The following is an 18292-nucleotide window of genomic DNA, read 5'->3' as shown; positions in this document are numbered from 1 at the left end:
CCTTTATATAAAAAGGCATCAATCAGGACTAAACCGGACAGGATGACGACTCCAGCTGCTTTCTCGTCTCTCCAAACCTTTCTGCTCCTTTTCTTCATGTGTTCAACACTTATTCCCTGTGTCATTTCACTTTATTACACATAACTTCATTTATGGACATTAATGTTCGGATTTCTTTGTATGTGCATTACTTGGGTTGATGGCGACATCTGGTGAAAATTTCATGTCAATAGCTCTATTAGAAATATATTTTCTGAGAAAAATGTTGAGGTGATCAATACTTATTTCCCCGCTGCATGTTGTTGGTCTCTACTTGGTACCGACATTGTTTTGTACATTTGTTAATTAAAATAAAACTAAAACTGAAGCTTTGAAATAGAGAAAAAAAACTTAGAGAAAACACTTTTATTTTGAAATTATGAACAGGTTTCCTGTTGAGGTATTTACAGATAAAAAAAAAAACATATATATATAAAAAACAAAACTCTTCTTTCCTCCTCGTCTGCGCTCATGCAGTCCATTATTGTCCAACTCCCACAATGCTTTGTGTCAGCGTCACTCCGACGCCTCCTCTTCTTTCTGTTTCTTCTTCTTCTTTTTCTTCTTGGCGCTTTCACCGACCTGAGGAAACAAACATCTGTCAGAGTCTGGACCAATCAGGAAGCAGCTCAGAGTCTGGACCAATCAGGATGAAGCTCAGAGTCTGGACCAATCAGGAAGCAGCTCAGAGTCTGGACCAATCACAGGGTTCCTACAGCTTAAGCCAAGTTACATTTAAGACTTTAAGACTTTTTTTAAAGCTGCTTGAAATGAAATTGAAGACCGACTTCATAATAAACAGAAATGCAGAAAAAACAAAAAAACACCACATCTATTACATAGGGGAGTGGGTTAAATTGTCCCTAACCCTATGTGATCCGAGGTAAAGTGACTGCTACATGAACATTGGATTGTGTCTCTTTCCAGCTGTCCTTTCAAAATAAATGCAGAAAAAGTCTGAAAAAACAAAACACTGACTCGGGAGCTGGAGGCGGTGAGAGATTTAACGTTGATGGCCGCCACTAACTTCTCTATGTCGGATTGTTACCAATTATTTAGAGATTTGAGACTAATTACAATCATAAAATACCACTTACCATGTGTTCAATCAATTTTTCAAAAGTCTTAAATGTTAAGACATTTTAATGCCAATTAAGGCCTCGTTTTTAATGAATTCAATGCCTTTTAAGACTTTTAAAGGATCGGTAAGAACCCTGGATCAGGAAGAAGCTCAGAGTCTGGACCAATCAGGATGAAGCTCAGAGTCTGGACCAATCAGGATGAAGCTCAGAGTCTGGACCAATAAGGAAGCAGCTCTGGTTGCCGTGACATCTCTTACCTCCGGTTGCTCCGCCTCCTCCTCCACTGGCTCCGCCTCCTCCAGCTTCGCCTTCTTCTCCTTTTTCTTCTTCTTCTCTTTCTTCCCGTCCTCTGCCGACGGTGTCGACGGCGGCGCCGCTTCTCCGTCGCTGTCGTCACGTTTCCTCTGGAGGAGAGGAGAGAAACGAGCAGAGAGCAGAGGTCAGAGGTCAGGGAGCAGAGAAAGTCGCTACTTGCATTTGGTAGCTACACCGGTCACTACTTCCGTGACCTCAATGCATGATGGGATATCTTGCTCCGGTTAGTGACCATCGGATGTTCACTACATGTTGCGGTGAATTATGGGATAGATTCAGTCACTATATAGTGAACATTAATTATCACTAAACATTCAGACACCACTACAACAACTGGTCACTAGAGAGAGAGGAGGTTAGGACACAACCTGGTGTCAACGCTCTGTGTGTGTCTGTTAGTGTGTGTTAGTGTGTTTTAGTGTGCGTTAGTGTGTCTGTTAGAGTGTGTGTCTGTCTGTTAGAGTGTGTGTCTGTTAGAGTGTGTGTCTGTTAGAGTGTGTGTGTCTGTTAGAGTGTGTGTCTGTTAGAGTGTGTGTCTGTTAGAGTGTGTGTCTGTTAGAGTGTGTGTGTCTGTTAGAGTGTGTGTCTGTACCTTGGCTGTAGCATCACATGGCTCCTCTGTTGCCTTGGAAACACTGTCAACAAAATAAAATTAAAGTTTTAAAAGAACAGTCACACAAAACTTAAACAAAGCAGCGACGGCGTTCAGGTCAGGTGACATCACGGTAACGTCACGGTGACATCACGGTGACATCACGGTGACATCACGGTGACATCACGGTGATGTCATGTTCTGTGGTGAAGCTGCAGCTCGACGTGTCGAGTGCAGAAGCTTCATCAGAGAGTTTCTGTTGCAGACCGACTCTCTCACAGAGCACAGCAGCTCAGGAGGGATAACTGTCTGCTACTAGATACTACTACTACTACCACCACCTCTACCTAACCTACTACTACCTCTACCTAACCTACTACTACCTCTACTACCACTACTAGTACTACCACCACCTAACCTCCTACTACTACTACTACCTCTATAGAGAGAGAGTTTCTGTTGCAGACCGACTCTCTCACAGAGCACAGCAGCTCAGGAGGGATAACTGTCTGCTACTAGACTACCTACTACTACTACTACTACTACTACCACCTCTACCTAACCTACTACTACCTCTACTACCACTACTAGTACTACCACCTCCTAACCTACTACTACTACTACCACCTCTACCTAACCTACTACTACCTCTATAGAGAGAGAGTTTCTGTTGCAGACCGACTCTCTCACAGAGCACAGCAGCTCAGGAGGGATAACTGTCTGCTACTAGACTACCTACTACTACTACTACTACTACTACTACCACCTCTACCTAACCTACTACTACCTCTACTACCACTACTAGTACTACCACCTCCTAACCTACTACTACTACTACCACCTCTACCTAACCTACTACTACCTCTATAGAGAGAGAGTTTCTGTTGCAGACCGACTCTCTCACAGAGCACAGCAGCTCAGGAGGGATAACTGTCTGCTGGGGTTAGGCCCCGCCCCTCGGTGTCTAAGCCCCGCCCACTGGGGTTAGGCCCCTCCCCTCAGTGTCTAAGCCCCGCCCACTGGGGTTAGGCCCCTCCCCTCGGTGTCTAAGCCCCGCCCACTGGGGTTAGGCCCCGCCCCTCAGTGTCTAACCAGACGTACCTGTAGTCGACGTACTGCGTCTTCCAGTCGGGCGGCGTGCTGCCGTTGGGTTTCCCGTGTTTGTCCAGCAAACCTTTCTGGATCATCATCTTCTTCTGACTCGCCTGGAACAAAACACACAAACACACGTTAGAGTTTAGAGTGGTGATCGATCGATAGGAGGATCAATCGGTCTGAGGAGCGATCGATCGGTCTGAGATCAATAACCAATAATCAATAACGTGACTCACCTTGGGGCCGAGGCCCCACTTGCGAGGGTACGTGTCTCTCTCCATGATGACTCTCTTGATCTTGGCCACGACGCCGTGGTCGCACGTGGAGATGACCGCCGTCGTCATGAGAGCCACCGCTGAACCACAAGAAGCAGGCGATTATTGATCCATATCGTTAACTAGTCGATTATTGATCCATATCGTTAACTAGTCGATTATTGATCGATATCAGATTAACCAATCGATCACCAGAGAGCGATGAGCCATCAGAGAAGGGTGATAGATAGCAGGTCGTCACGGCCCGAAGGCTCGGCCGCATCTCGCTCATCATGTGGCTCCGCCCCTAAATACACAGTGGCCACGCCCGCTAAATACACACAGGCCACGCCCGCTAAATACAAACAGGCCACGCCCCCTAAACACACAGGCCACGCCCCCTAAATACACAGGCCACGCCCGCTAAATACACACAGACCACGCCCACTAAATACACACAGGCCACGCCCGCTAAATACAAACAGGCCACACCCCCTAAACACACAGGTCACGCCCCCTAAATACACAGGCCACGCCCGCTAAATACACACAGGCCACGCCCCCTAAACACACAGGCCACGCCCCCTAAATACACAGGCCACGCCCGCTAAATACACAGGCCACGCCCGCTAAATACACACAGGCCACGCCCGCTAAATACAAACAGGCCACGCCCCCTAAACACACAGGTCACGCCCCCTAAATACACAGGCCACGCCCGCTAAATACACAGGCCACGCCCGCTAAATACACACAGGCCACGCCCGCTAAATACAAACAGGCCACGCCCCCTAAACACACAGGCCACGCCCGCTAAATACACAGGCCACGCCCCCTAAATACACAGGCCACGCCCCCTAAATACACAGGCCACGCCCGCTAAATACACAGGCCACGCCCGCTAAATACACACAGGACGCCCCCTAAACACACAGGCCACGCCCACTAAACACACAGGCCACGCCCCCTAAACACACAGGCCACGCCCCCAGACTCACCGGTGCAGATGGCCTCGCCCTTGGTCGTTATGACGACGATGTCCTGGTTGATCTCGATGCCGTCCTCGTAGCGCAGCACGCCGGGCAGCATGATCTTCGCTCCGTAGCAGATGGCGTTGACCTGGGGACAGACACAGCGGAGTTAGTCATCACCATGGCAACAGCAGCTCTAGACCTTGACGATGATGATGATGACGATGATGATGATGATGATGACTCACGGCGCTGTCCTTCATCACGATGCGGCGGTGCGACACCAGCAGCTTCTCCAGCGGGAACACGACGCGCCGTAGATACGACTCGTCCTTGTTGTGGTCGAACTGCCACTGGGCGTCCAGCACGTCGTGCATCGTCACCATGTAGTCCTGGCAATTCAATTGAAAACTTTATTGAACAACATTAGACAAGTGTTCAAAAGGATTAAAACACAATAAAGCCCAAAGGCTTGTTTCCATTGTGGTCCTGTTTGATGGTCGACAGTAGCTACACATGGATTTAAAACAAGACAAACACACAACACATGGACTAACAACATAGAGAGACACTAGGGACAGAGGATTTAACATTTAAAAGCCAAGTTTGACTCTCCAGAATTAACATTGTAGATATCAACGTCTTTCTGACTGGTCCTAACTACATTTTGAATAGTTGGATTTTTTATTCCAGATATCTGTAATTCAGTTTTGCCTCTTGTCAAAAAGAACATTTCAGATCCACAACTACGTTCTTCCTTCACTGTAACATTCATGTGTATGGGGTTTGTCATTACAGATATCTACAGTTCAGTTGCAGATATCCACTATGTGAATTACAGATATCTGTAACTGAATTACAACTAGTACTAATTCCAGTTACAGATATCTACGACGTCATTTCACCTGGTCAAAACTTAATTACAGATATCTGAACAGGGACATGTAGATATCTTTAACTGAGGTGGATTTAAGATATCTAGAACTGGAATTATGACTAGTCAGAATCAAACTGTAGATATCTGTAACTGGAATTAGTACTAGTGGTAATTCAGTTACAGATATCTGTAATACACATAGTGGATATCTGCAACTGAACTGTAGATATCTGTAATGACAAACCCCATACACATGAATGGTTAAAGAGGAAGAACGTAGATGAGTTACAGATATCTGAAACACATCCAGTCTGGCTGTTAAATGTTACAATGGCTTCACACACAGTCACCATGTTGTTCTGTGACAAGAAATGTTTCATAGCCCCGTGATGTCACCGTGACACCACTGTGATGTCACGGTGATGTCAGCAGCAGCGAGCCTCTAGGTGACATCACTGTGATGTCATCGTGTCTCAGCTGCTGTTTCTGTTCCAAAGTTTAATTATCAGTCCGGCACCGAGCAGCCGGACTGAACTCACTTTGACAACAGGAAGTGACCTCACAACAGGAAGTGACCTCACACACCCATAGATATATACACTGACTAGATGCTGGTTCCCAGGCAGCTCTATTGAGTGGAATACGTCAGTGTGGCGGCCATCTTGGTGAGGGGGAAGCCGTGTCTACTTCCTGCATCAGAGGTCTATCAACTATTAACATCACCACAACTCACTGAATATTCAACCGATGTTCAAGCCGTTTGGTTTATTATAAATGTCAGACATATTTATGTATTAAACACACACTTCCATACTCAGACCCACATGCATAAATACAGTGAAACATGTTCTACAGGGTCTGACTGGTCTGACTGCTGCTCAGACGTTTATATGTCTATGGTCAGAAACCCCTCACCAAGATGGCCGCCGTGTTGACGTACGCTGAGAAGCAGAAGGCGCCATCTAGTCAGTATATATGTATCTATGTCACACACCAACAGGAAGTGACCTCACAACAGGAAGTGACCTCACCTTCTCTCCCAGCACGCCGGAGCGGACGCGGCGCAGCTCCTGCATCTGCCCCCCGACCCCGAGCAGCAGCCCCAGGTGGACACACAGAGTCCTGATGTAGGTCCCGGCTTCACAGCTCACCCAGAAGATCCCTGTAACCATGACATCACCATGTCACCATGACATCACTCTGACATCACACACCGTTACTCACCCTAACCCAGAAGATCCCTGCAACGTCACATCATAGATCTATATAAGAAGACTAGATGACTCACCCTAACCCAGAAGATCCCTGTAACCATGACATCACCATGTCATCACCATCACATCACTCTGACCAGTGGTCGTCATTACATGCAGCCATTACAAAATATAAATGACAGAAAAGCTATAAAAACCTTGGAATATTATACAACTATTTAATACCTATAATATATAATAATAGTGTTGGTTTCAGTGTATATATATATATATATATATATGTATATATTTTTGTTTGTCTGTTCATTGTATGTTTATCGTTTGAATATTTGTATGTATAAATATTTAATAAAAAAAATAAAAAATAAAACCCAGTGGTCGTCATGGAGACCTACCCAGCCGCCTCTCGGGGTCGTACTCCACCAGTTTGCTCTCGTAGATGGTCCGGACCCTCAGCTGCCGCTTGACGGCGGCGATGAGCGGCGGCCGCTGGAACAGGGCGCCGGTCAGAGTCTCCAACGCCTGAAACACAACGGGTCAGAGGTCAGAGGTCACACGACGACCTTCAACCTTCAGCCAAGGTCACACGACGACCTTCAACCTTCAGCCAAGGTCACAGGTTCATACACAGATTTAGTTTCTTACATTTACGTTCTTGTTAATCAGAATAAAACATCGTCAGTGTAAAGTTTTCATTAAAGTTTTAGTCAAACTGATCGATCGATCACTGATCAATAACTACGTGAACTCACCCGCGCCAGCGTGTGCTCGTTCTCTATCGCATTGTGCAGCCGAACGATTCCCACGTACTCTTTACCTGCAACACAACAGAGAGTAGTGAGGCGGCGCTGGTTTACTGGGTCAGCCGCTAGGCTAACGACGCTAGCCGCTAGGCTAACGCTAAGCGCTAGGCTAACTGCTAGGCTAACTGCTAGGCTAACCGCTACGCTAACCACTATGCTACCAGACTTACCGGCGCTCTGCTGGGACTTGACCAGCCTCGTGGCTCGGTCCACACACACGATGAGGCAGCCCGTGACCTTGGGGTCGAGCGTCCCGCTGTGACCCGTCTTGTCCACGCGGAGAATCCTCCTGATCCAGGCCACGACCTCGTGGGACGACGGGTTGGCCGGTTTGTCCAGGTTGATGACGCCCGACCTGAGGGGACACGGAGCGTCAGAGGCTGTTGTCATGGTGACACGTTACCTGGGCGTGGTTGCCGTGGTTGTATTTTACTATGATTATTGATAAGACAAGGAAAAAGCTAAACCAGCGGCTTCAGAGGGATTTCTCTCTAAAAGGAAGGATTGTCTCGTGTATCTGTAGTGCCATTGATAAGTTATTATTTCATTTTATTTGGAAAAACAAGACGCATTATGTGAAAAAATCTGTTATTATGAATTAACACTTCTGAGTCTGGTTAAGGTTCTAAATGTTCTTAACAAAACCTTCAGAATGAACTGGATGAAGCTGTTACATCACCTACATCCACCTGGACTTTTATACCCAGATGTATTTTTCTACCATTAGAGGCCTTGAACATGTGTTATTATGTTGCCGTGGCTAGTTGCCGTGGCTAGTTGCCGTGGTTACCTGACGTAGTCGCTGATGTTCCTCTTCAGCGGGTTGCTGCCGTTGGGCAGCGGCGTGTAGTGAGTCGTCCGCACGTTCAGTTTGTCGAAGTTCTGTTGGAAGAAAGGTTCAGGTGAGACGGGTAACCACGGTGACCAGGGTAACCACGGTAACCACAGCAACCAGGGTAACCACGGTGACCACAGTAGCCACGGTGACCACGGTAACCACGTCGATGATGTCATCAGTCTGCGTCGTGTGATCAGAACAGTTAAATCGTCTCGGCGACGGTCGGTCACGTCTTTCATCTCTGAGCGGCGACGGTCGCCGTCGACAGAACGCCGTGACGACCGTCGCCGCGGCGAGAGGCTCCGCCCCCAGCACGGGGGCCGAGCACAGACAAGATGGCCGCCGCTCAGCGAATGGATAAACTTCTTCATCACGTCACACGGGTCAGAGCGGTGACATCACAGTGACATCACAGTGACGTCACAGTGACATCACAGCGTTACCTTGAGGAGGAGGGGCCATTGGGACGTATCCAAGGAAACGACCTTCGACTCCGGCTGGATGAGGAAGTCGCCGCTCTGCTGCAGCTCCTAAACAACAACAACAACAACAACAACAGATCAGTTACGGCTCCAAGAAGAAAAGAAAAATGTTTATTTATGAATTTAATTCTTGTCACATTCACAGATGTAAAAACCAAATGTTTCTCTTCTACAAAACGTTTAATGTCTTTGATGTTTAATCTTTATGTTTGTTTTGCTTCATTCTTTATTTAATTATTCTTCTATTTATTTTTATATTCAGCTTTAGATCTGTTTCTATAGACGGTTAAGGTATTAAGGCTATCAGAGGGTTATAGAGGGTTAGCTATTAGAGGGTATTAGGCTTTACAATGTTTCACATCATTTCTTCTCTCTAACTGAACATGTTGCTGCGGTTACGTGATGTCATCATTCGACCTGTGACCTCTGACCCTTCAGGAGGAACTCACCCCGACTTCTTCATCACTCGCCCTTTTCGCCTTTTTCTTCTTCTTTGCTGAAGCTGCTGAAAAAAAAAACCACATGTTAGCTACATGCTACATGCTAACGGCTACATGCTAGCAGCCACATGCTAACGGCGCCCACGTGGCCTCTCCACCACGTGGGCGCCGTTAGCATCAGAGGCTAACACACCGAGCTAACAGCTAAACCACCAGACAGATCAATAAAGTGATTTAGAGGTTTAGTCTAATAACAGATTTATAGTGACACAGCACGTGCATGAACAGACCAGCTGCACGAGCCATTCAGGTCTCTAGTCGACCTAGACCCGGACTAGACCCGGTCTGTAGTCTAACCAGGTCTAGTCTGGTCCAGGACCCAGACCAGACCAGGTCTAAGTCTAGTCCGGGTCCTGGTCGCTGTTCAGTCTAACGCAACTGTTTATACAGATTATATGTTTTTATAATTCAACGAATCATGTCCAGTCCTCCTGCAGTCCGGGTCCAGGTCTCGAGCCGGTTTGACTCGTGGACCGGCGCGTGCACACGTGTTGCCCGTCGGGGCCTCGCGGGTTCAACAGCAGCTGATTCATGTTAAATATTAAACATTAGATACTAGATAACCCCTCTGCTCTGCTCTGCTCTGCGCTGCAGCGGGTTAAGGTTTAGAGGTTTAAGGTTTAAGGTTTAGTGTTTGTTATCAGATTAAATCAGTTTCTGCTTCATTCACGTGTTTTTCTGGACCGATCTGACGTCACATGTGCACGTGCAGCTTCTCCGTTAAACGGGTCAAAGCTCCGGTAAAGTCCCGGTGGTGACGTCAGAGGTTCTACAGATCGATAGATGAAGTGATAAACTGATAGATAACCAATAGATAGATAGATAGATACATCTTTAGAGTTATAAACCAGAGTCTCGCGCGGAGCTCCTCGCGCTACTCACCCTCCGCCATCTTCTTCCTGAGAGACTGAGCTGCACGAGCCGCTGCTGCTTCTTCTACTGCTGCTTCTTCTTCTACTACTTCTACTTCCGGGACCAACGAGCAGCTTCCGGTGGACCAGCGCCGCCGCCGGTCGGCGCGAGGACAGCACGTCACCAGAGACGTTCTGACGTCACTCAGTTCAACTGAAGGAAGGAATGGGCTCAAAGTATAAGAAAGCAAACTGTTCAATTAAAATGCACACAGGTACTTCCCCACGTTTTGATTTGAGCTGTGGAATCAGGCAGGGATGTCCTGTGTCACCATATTTATTTTTGATATGTGCTCAGTTGCTCTCTGACCTCATCAAGCAGAGCCCCATCAAAGGGATATCCATAGCAGGCAAGGAAATCATCATTAGTCAACTAGCAGGTGACACTTCCTTATTTTTAAAAAATGCCTCACAAATTTCTGTTGCTATTAAAGGTGTACAGAAAAGAAAATTGAATTTGAGCCCACTTTGGGTCATAACATTAATGTAATAACTCGTCTATCAGACGTTGTAGGCCAAACTTTGTGCAAAATTCTATTTTTGAGTAAATCCGGGATGAAAGTGTGTATTTTTTTTTCCGCATTGGATAATGCAGGCGCACGGACTATACGTCAGCCTGTACACGATTCACCAGCCACTGATATTGGATCCGTCATCCGTCATTCAAACATCTGAGACACGCACACACACACACACGGAGCTCGGTCTCGCCCCAAGCTTTGAATATCCCGCCCGCTCGATAACGACCAATCAAATTAGTTTTCCTCACTCGGGTAAACTCGTGTTGCAGCTCGTGACAACTCGGCGCGACAAACAGGACAAACGGCCATTTCTGTACACCTTTAACCGAATTTCAGGTTTTTCCAGTGCATCCGGACTTCACCTTCACCTAAGTGTGAACTGTTACCACTTAAAAACTATAGTACTCTTTCATCTATCTCCAACATACCTGTAAAAGAGTCTGTCACCTATTTGGGAATCACCATCAACAAAAACACAAGCAACAGATGCTCTCTGAATTTTACCCACATTATAGAAAGAACACAGAAAAAATTCAACTCGTGGTTTCAGAGAGATCTGTCCCTTCAGGGCAGAATTCTTTTATCTAAAGCAGAGGGCTTATCCCGGCTTACATACACAGCAATATCTCTGGAAGTAAATAAACAGACCACTACTGCCATTGACAAAATTCTTTATAACTTTGTGTGGAAAAACAAAATCCATTACATTAAAAAATCAAGTTTAATGAACTCATATGAGAATGGAGGTTTTAATTTTTTAGATTTCTCCACTCTTAATAACACATTCAAAATCAACTGGATCAAACAATTCATCAGAAACCCAACTTCAATCTGGAACTTCATTCCCAACTATATATTTTCCAAAGTCGGTGGCCTTAATTTTCTGTTACTCTGTACCTACAATATTGAAAAACTTCCCATAAAACTAGCCAACTTTCATAAACAGATACTTCTTTCCTGGTTTTTGATTTATAAACATAACTTCACCCCCCACAGATATTATATCTGGAATAACAGGGACATACAATATAAACACAAATCACTTTTTCTAGAGAACTGGTTCACCCACGGCATTATTTTGGTCAGTCAGCCTTTCAACTCTAACGGCACACTATTATCATATTCAGAATTTCTAAACAAATATACACTTCCTATTCCTCCAAAAGAATATGCAATAGTATTTGATGCAATACCCTCTGGTGTGATTATGTTATTAAAAAATGTTTTGTTACCTGAGTCTGACCCCTTACCTCTGGAGCCTGTACAGACTGAAGTTGGTCCAATCTGCTTCTCAGCAAAAAACAACCGTACTGTACGTGCATTATTTCAAAAAGAAAACATCAGTACCCCCAATGTTGTCTCATACTGGAATAATTTATTCACAAACCTGATCTGGAAAAACATATGGTCCCTCCCCTACAAATATTTTATCACAAATAAAATCAAAGAAGTATCCCTTAAACTCATCCATCGTATCTATCCCTCCAATTTATTTATGCAAAGATATAAAAAAGACATTAATGAACTCTGCTCATTCTGTAAACAGGCTCCAGAAGATTTTCAACATCTTTTCTGGTCTTGTCCTCATCTGCTTCAGTCCTTTTGGAAAAATGTAACTACTTTTATCTGTCAACATTTCGACAAAAACTTTGCTTTGGACTATAAAAATGTATTGTTTGGTTTCTTTTCAGTCTCGGCTTCCCAATTAAACCAATATTATATAATAATAATATAATCAATTTGATATTATTTTTAGCCAAAGCTCATATTCACAACCGCAAATTTACAAATCAAATACTTTGCACTCACCGTTTCAGAAACGAAATCAAACAATACATCAACCTAATGAGTCAATCTGAAAATAAGAAAGCCATAAAGACCATAATACTATTCTCTCTGTTTCCACGTTTTTGAACAGACCTCTGTTTGCCTAACATGAAATGTACTTATCCTTTGTCTTCTCTTGCCTGTCATGATACTATGTAACTGAACCTGTTGACAGTTCCATTTTTTATTTCTAACCCCCTCATCCCTCATTTCACAATGTACGTCCCAACTAACAAATCGTCAATAAAAAAAAATAAATAAATAAAAAAAAAAGTGCTAAAAAAAAAAAAAAAAAAAAGGGCTCAAAGCAGGCATCCCAAAATACACAGTGAGGCTGTGTTCGAAACCGCATACTTTCCTACTACTCATACTAACTCTGACGTCATTTTGAGTATGCGAATGCACAGTATGCGAGTTTGAGTCGGTTTGAGTATGCGAGAAGTTCCCGGATGGCAGCTACACGAGATTCACCAGAATGTTGAGTATAGACCGTTTCAGAGAGTATAAACAAAGACAGGTGTTACCAAGGATACTAATTAAGGCTCCATTCCATTTAGTGTACCTGTTGCGGCTTCCAAACACAAACCTTTAAAGCCGCTGAGAGTGTGAGGTTGGGTCCTCAGGAACGTAGATTTGTGACGCGCTATAGTAGATTATGGTAAAGATACGCTGAGATCCAAATATGCTTTTGGTGCATTTATTGTAACAAAACAGCACAGAGCTATCACAGCGCAGCAAGGATGGATAAACGTAAAAATGAGACTGGCGGATTAAACAGGAAAAAAGGGTGATAAATGAATGAATGAGTAGCGGTCAACAAAAATTACGGCTACTCCCAACCCTGACTCTCTCTCTCTCTCTCATCTGTGTCACCGGTGAGTGCCCACCTTTACGCACACACACTTCCGCACGCACACACGCCCACTCCCAGGTGAACCACCCACTCTGCAACACACACACACTCAAACACACCGTGCTGCTCATCTTCAGCCTGTATGTCTCTTACAGTACCAGAGCGTTTTCTAATGAGCCACACCTGTCTTTGTTTATACTCTCTGAAAGGGTCTATACATGAGGAGCTTGCTACTCACACTCAAATTACCCAAGATGCAACGTAACGTGACGTCACGGATAGTCTTTTCCTTACCGCGAACAGGAAAAAAAAAACTAAACAGGACAACAGAAATGTGCCTGTTATTACGTGACTTTATTAAGTTTTAATATTTTTTCATGTGAGAAAGTAACTGTTTAGATCCCCATGTGCGGTTAGTTTATCCAAACGACGGCTGTTTAGAAGTTTGCCCCGATGTTTTTGGGAGAAGTGAAGCTCCAGGTCCGAGCAGCGACCGCGACATCACAGAGGCAGCAGCCCGGCTCCTGACGTGCTCCGCCGGCCAGCCTACGGTCCTCGCCCCGGTGGAGACAACGACCGCTAATTAACTTACCCGATGGCTTTTAGAGGTTTACCACCGGCTGGTTAAACTCTTAAATGTTGGTCTCATTGATGAAATCTAACAATTGTGGCTGTAGCAGCAGTTTGTTTGAATAAAAAACCATGGTTAGACAGAAGAGCAGCACTGCCTTGGGGTCTGAACGCACAGAAAACACCACATTTACATCAATAAATAACTGTTTTACAATGAACCAGGCCGATCTCAGAGCTGGTAGACTCTCCGGTAAGGCATATTGAATGGTTAAATGTCATTAACGGGACGAGAGCAGTCAAAACGGCGGTTTAAAGCTAGCTACATCGAGGGTAGGTTCACTTCCTGTTTTCAAAATAAAAGCACAAATTCTATCGTTGGGGTTTTCTATAGTAAAGGGCAACGGGTGTTTTATTTTGTGAAAGTAACCGGAAGTGCGTTGGTCACGACGGCTAGCTTTAGTAGCACCGAAATCGTCCCAACAAAATAGTAAACAGCTGGTATTTAGACAAATGAACGACACACTGCTGATCTAAACGGCTACTTTCTCACCTAAAAACGTTTGAAATGTTAATAAAGTGATATATTTACAGAGTTTAGAGCTAAAATGAAATCAGCTTCTGACTGCTGGTTTCGGCTCGGGTAGGAGCGCAATGCATTGTGGGTCATCATGTAGTATGCTGCAGTGTAAACGCTCTGCATGCTGTCTGATTGATGAGTATGTAGTATGGAGTATGGACAGTATGCAGTATGGAAGTATATAGTATGTAGTATGCGGTTTCGAACACACCCTGAGAATCCTGTCTTACTGGTATAATCTCTAAGTAGACTAGGGTTCATGTACAGACTGAGCACTGGCTGTTGCACCAAGACACATTGTAATGTTGGATTTATGTTGTGAATGGAGTTAGGAGGTAGTTTGTGTTTCTCTTTAAATGTGACCTTTGAGGGAAACATTTATGCTTTTTGTAAATGTGTGTTTTTGTATTTTGTTATTATTTGTGTGAAACTTGGACATCATGGGACGCAAGACAAATTTCAGAGTGATCTGACAATAAAGTATTATCTTATCTTATCTTATAATCACCAGACAATGCAGGTGTAGTGGAGTCAGACAGGAGCATTTTATCACCCATTTTATTTAGTTTCTACATGAACAGTCAAAAGAGTTAAAAAGGTGTAAAACTGGCTGTATGTTTGGCAGTAGCTGCTGTGGTGAACCATCTTATGTACGCGGATGACTGTGTGCCAGAGATGGGGACTCGAGTTTGCGACTCGAACTCGAGTCGCACTTAAGTCGCACCCACAGAGACTTCAGACTTGACTTGGACTCGTGTTTTGAGACTCGTGAACAATCATTATTTTTTTGGCTCGTGCCTCCCTCCTGACAGGACGACCGACAATCTTCTTTTTTTTTTTTTTTTTTTACCAGCGGAGCATCGCCACATGACCGGTAACGTTATTCAGATGGAGGTTAGATCTTCATATTGAACTCCTACAGAGTGCAGCCAAACCCCAGTGTCTAAAGAGAGAGGAGCAGCAGAGCTCCTCTGACAGCGCAGTCAGCTGCTGCGGGTGAGTGACAGGCGACTGTGAACCGGCTTTTTTTTTTTTTTTTAATAGCGGCACCGTCCGTAGCCTACATGTGAGGTACAATGTCCGTTTGTTGTCAGACCTTCCTTCACGGGGACTAGCTGCTGCATAACTGGCACATATCAGGCTACTGTAGGCTAAATCCTCCTGTTTATTTATGTTTTTGCTGTGAAATATGACTGAAGGCTCGTATGGAAGTCTGTACGTGTCGACACGCCCCCATGAGTTGACGGAGCTAATTAAAAAAATAATAACAACCAGTTCTTCTCTCAGAAACATGCGGTTCCAGAAAGGTTTTGCTGCACATAAAGATGTGAACTATAGGTACCATACAGATCTTATGACCTATAATTAACAGCCTAAATCATTTTCCATGTTGTTCATCTGGGTTTTCTGAATTCAACAAAGCAAAAAAAAGAAAAAAGAGAAGGCCAGTGCAGAGAGGCAGAGCAGCCTTGATTCTTTCTTGACTCAGAATACAGTTTCCTTTAAAGGAAAGCTTTCATTGTGTGTTTTCTTCATATTGCATTGCAATATCCTGTTTAAAGTGATCATAAACAACTAATCAATACTGTAGGCTATAGATAAAGGAGTGATAATAACCTACAGTAAATGCTTTGAATCTCTTAGATATAGCTGTGCAGTATCTTTAGTAGACCGGATGCAGCAGATGATAGAAGGGTCATTACAACCAGAAGAGACAGGAGACTTTTAGTTTTTAGAGACTTGAGACTTGACTTGGACTCGTGACCAAAGACTTGAGACTTGACTTGGACTTGCAAAAAAAGACTTGTGAACATCTCTGCTGTGTGCTCCGTAGTCCGAGCTCAGCGGCCTGCAGCAGCTTCTTAATGTGTGTTCTTTCAAAGACAAAACTGTGAGTGAAACTGTGACTGAGCAGGACTGTGATGGTGACGAGGCCTGTAGTCGTTTTCCTCCCTAATTGTTTAATGAACAGTAGCTACATATTTTCTTTTGCACTTGTATAGGAGTGTGTTACAAAAAAACAAACTGATTTACAGCTTGTTGTTTATAAAGCTGCTGTTCTGTGGACTCATTTCTGTCAGTGAATACAGATTGTTGCAAAGCTTTTCCCTCCTACTGGGATTTTAGTTATGATGGGAAAAATATGAATGACGTCATCAGCGACTAGTCGACGTCGACTCGACTTTCATAACATTAGAGTCGACTTTAAAAAACCTGAAGTCATGCAACCCCTCGCTTTGTATGGAGAACAACATGACATAAAATATAATGATGTGAAGAGTGTGATCATGATCTCCAGGACAAATGAGGATAAACATGTGATTTTCCCTCAGGTCAAGTTTTAAAAACCTGAAATATCTTGGTCATGTGATCACAGACACACTGACTGATGACGAGGACGTTCTGCGTCAGTCTTGCATCAGGGTTTCCCGCAGCGCTTCCCTGTGAAGGCGGCCGCCTTAACAACAAAGAGCTGCCGCCTAAACTAACGTCTTAAAAAAATTAAAATGTAGCGATATTCGCTGGCGCCCCCCCCCCCCCCCCCCCCCCCAAGTTGTAGGCTGCCTCCCTGTAGTTGGCTTCTGTCCACTCCTTTTTGTTCATTTCAGAATAAGTGTCACCAAAATAGTAATTTTAGTGTTTTTATAAAAGAATCCCCTGTTAATAAAATTTGTTATACTTTCCTAATTTGATTCATCTTTTTTTTGTGCCACTAATCCCCTTCTTTACAGATATCTCCAGTTATTGATTATTTCAATTGAAACAAATAAATTTGGCTTCATTTGGAAACCACGTCTCTGTCTTGTCTTAGTATACGAACTTGTGTTGTCTGTGAAAGTATTGAGATCTTATTCAGAATTTCATAAGATATTTCCTGGGGTGAAACTCCCCAGGTGGCGTTTGGGTCAGGTTCTGGTGGCGCGGTGTCATTGTTGTTAGTATTGTCGCTGTTTGTATTGTTCTTTTCCTGTCCTGTCTTGTGTTTTTAACTGGACCCAGAGTCTGTTCTAATAAACTATCTATCTATCTATCTATCTATCTATCTATCTATCTATCTATCTATCTATCTATCTATCTATCTATCTATCTATCTATCTATCTATCTATCTATCTATCTATCTATCTATCTATCATCTATCTATCTATCTATCTATCTATCTATCTATCTATCTATCTATCTATCTATCTATCTATCTATCTATCTATCTATCTATCTATCATCTTGTTGTGTTGTAAGAATGAAAAGAAGGCTAGCAGGCAAGCTACTTCAGGGGAACGGTGTTTACTTCACTGAGTCAGGAGGACAACTGCGTATATTCAGAATGCATGAGTTACATGGAGTGACACTGCCACCTACTGGCATGATATATGTATGCAGGCAAACACGTATATACCACATATCCCTCTTTTTTACGAATAATTCCTCTCATGAAATTACAACAGATAGTGAACGTTTAGCTGCGTCAATACTTCAATAGTAACCAATCCTGCATAGTACGTAATTATGAAATAAAAGAAACAAACCGGAATTAGCTTGTGAAGATCTCAGTATTCCTTAAACTCTGTTAACTACTTTTCAGCGCAACACTTATACATCGCCAACAGTGACACATTTGTACTTTAGTAAATTTTTGAATTCTCTGTAATCTTGTGCTGATTGTAAAGAGCTTCACGTGGAAAAATATGTTAATTAGAATTGTCCATAACATCATAAATTGTGAACATGTAACAGTCCATACTTCAAATTGGACACAGGTAACAGTCCATACTTAACATCACATTCTGCCCCCTTTTAAAAAGATAGAGGTCAGGTAGCAAAACCTTCCAGCCAAGCAGGCGGCTGAATCTGCCTGCGACTCCGCTGGAGCCTAGGAGGTGGTTGAGCAGGCAGGGGCGTCCGAGGAGGCACATAAACATCCTCAGGCTGTACACAGGTACTGGTTGTGTGCACCTCAGGGGAGGGGGAA

The 18292-nt window shown here is 44.0% G+C and overlaps 1 protein-coding gene across 2 annotated transcripts; it reads right to left on the bottom strand.

Moving 5' to 3' along the window:
- Positions 1–396: 396 nt before the first annotated feature.
- Positions 397–10005, bottom strand: LOC311008020 (H/ACA ribonucleoprotein complex subunit DKC1-like). Of its 2 annotated transcripts, none has more exons than XM_084001453.1 (15): positions 9945–10005; positions 9012–9064; positions 8524–8610; positions 8033–8124; positions 7413–7597; positions 7192–7256; positions 6835–6961; positions 6257–6387; positions 4597–4740; positions 4376–4496; positions 3360–3478; positions 3130–3233; positions 2029–2071; positions 1379–1525; positions 397–621 (listed from the first exon to the last, which is right to left on the bottom strand). In XM_084001453.1, exons 1-15 carry the CDS (start codon positions 9952–9954, stop codon positions 556–558), a joined length of 1494 nt encoding a protein of 497 aa, XP_083857579.1. In that variant the 5' UTR covers positions 9955–10005; the 3' UTR covers positions 397–555. The 2 variants fall into 2 exon arrangements, with proteins under 2 accessions (XP_083857579.1, XP_083857578.1); XM_084001452.1 differs by having other exon boundaries at positions 9012–9067; positions 9945–9993.
- Positions 10006–18292: the final 8287 nt, after the last annotated feature.

This window comes from Trachurus trachurus, assembly GCF_905171665.1.
Source record: "Trachurus trachurus genome assembly, contig: scaffold_81_arrow_ctg1, whole genome shotgun sequence".
In the NCBI taxonomy this organism is placed as follows: domain Eukaryota; kingdom Metazoa; phylum Chordata; class Actinopteri; order Carangiformes; family Carangidae; genus Trachurus; species Trachurus trachurus.
Note: the sequence above shows the minus strand (reverse complement) of the source record. Positions and strands in the feature narration are given on the sequence as shown.

Bases quoted from the DNA above. Each gene is read 5' to 3' on its own strand.
- LOC311008020 (XM_084001452.1), bottom strand. The intron at 3,234-3,359 runs GTGAGTCACGTT...GTTTTGTTCCAG, and splicing joins AGTGGGGCCTCGGCCCCAAG to GCGAGTCAGAAGAAGATGAT. The intron at 622-1,378 runs GTAAGAGATGTC...TTGTTTCCTCAG, and splicing joins AGGAGGCGGAGCAACCGGAG to GTCGGTGAAAGCGCCAAGAA.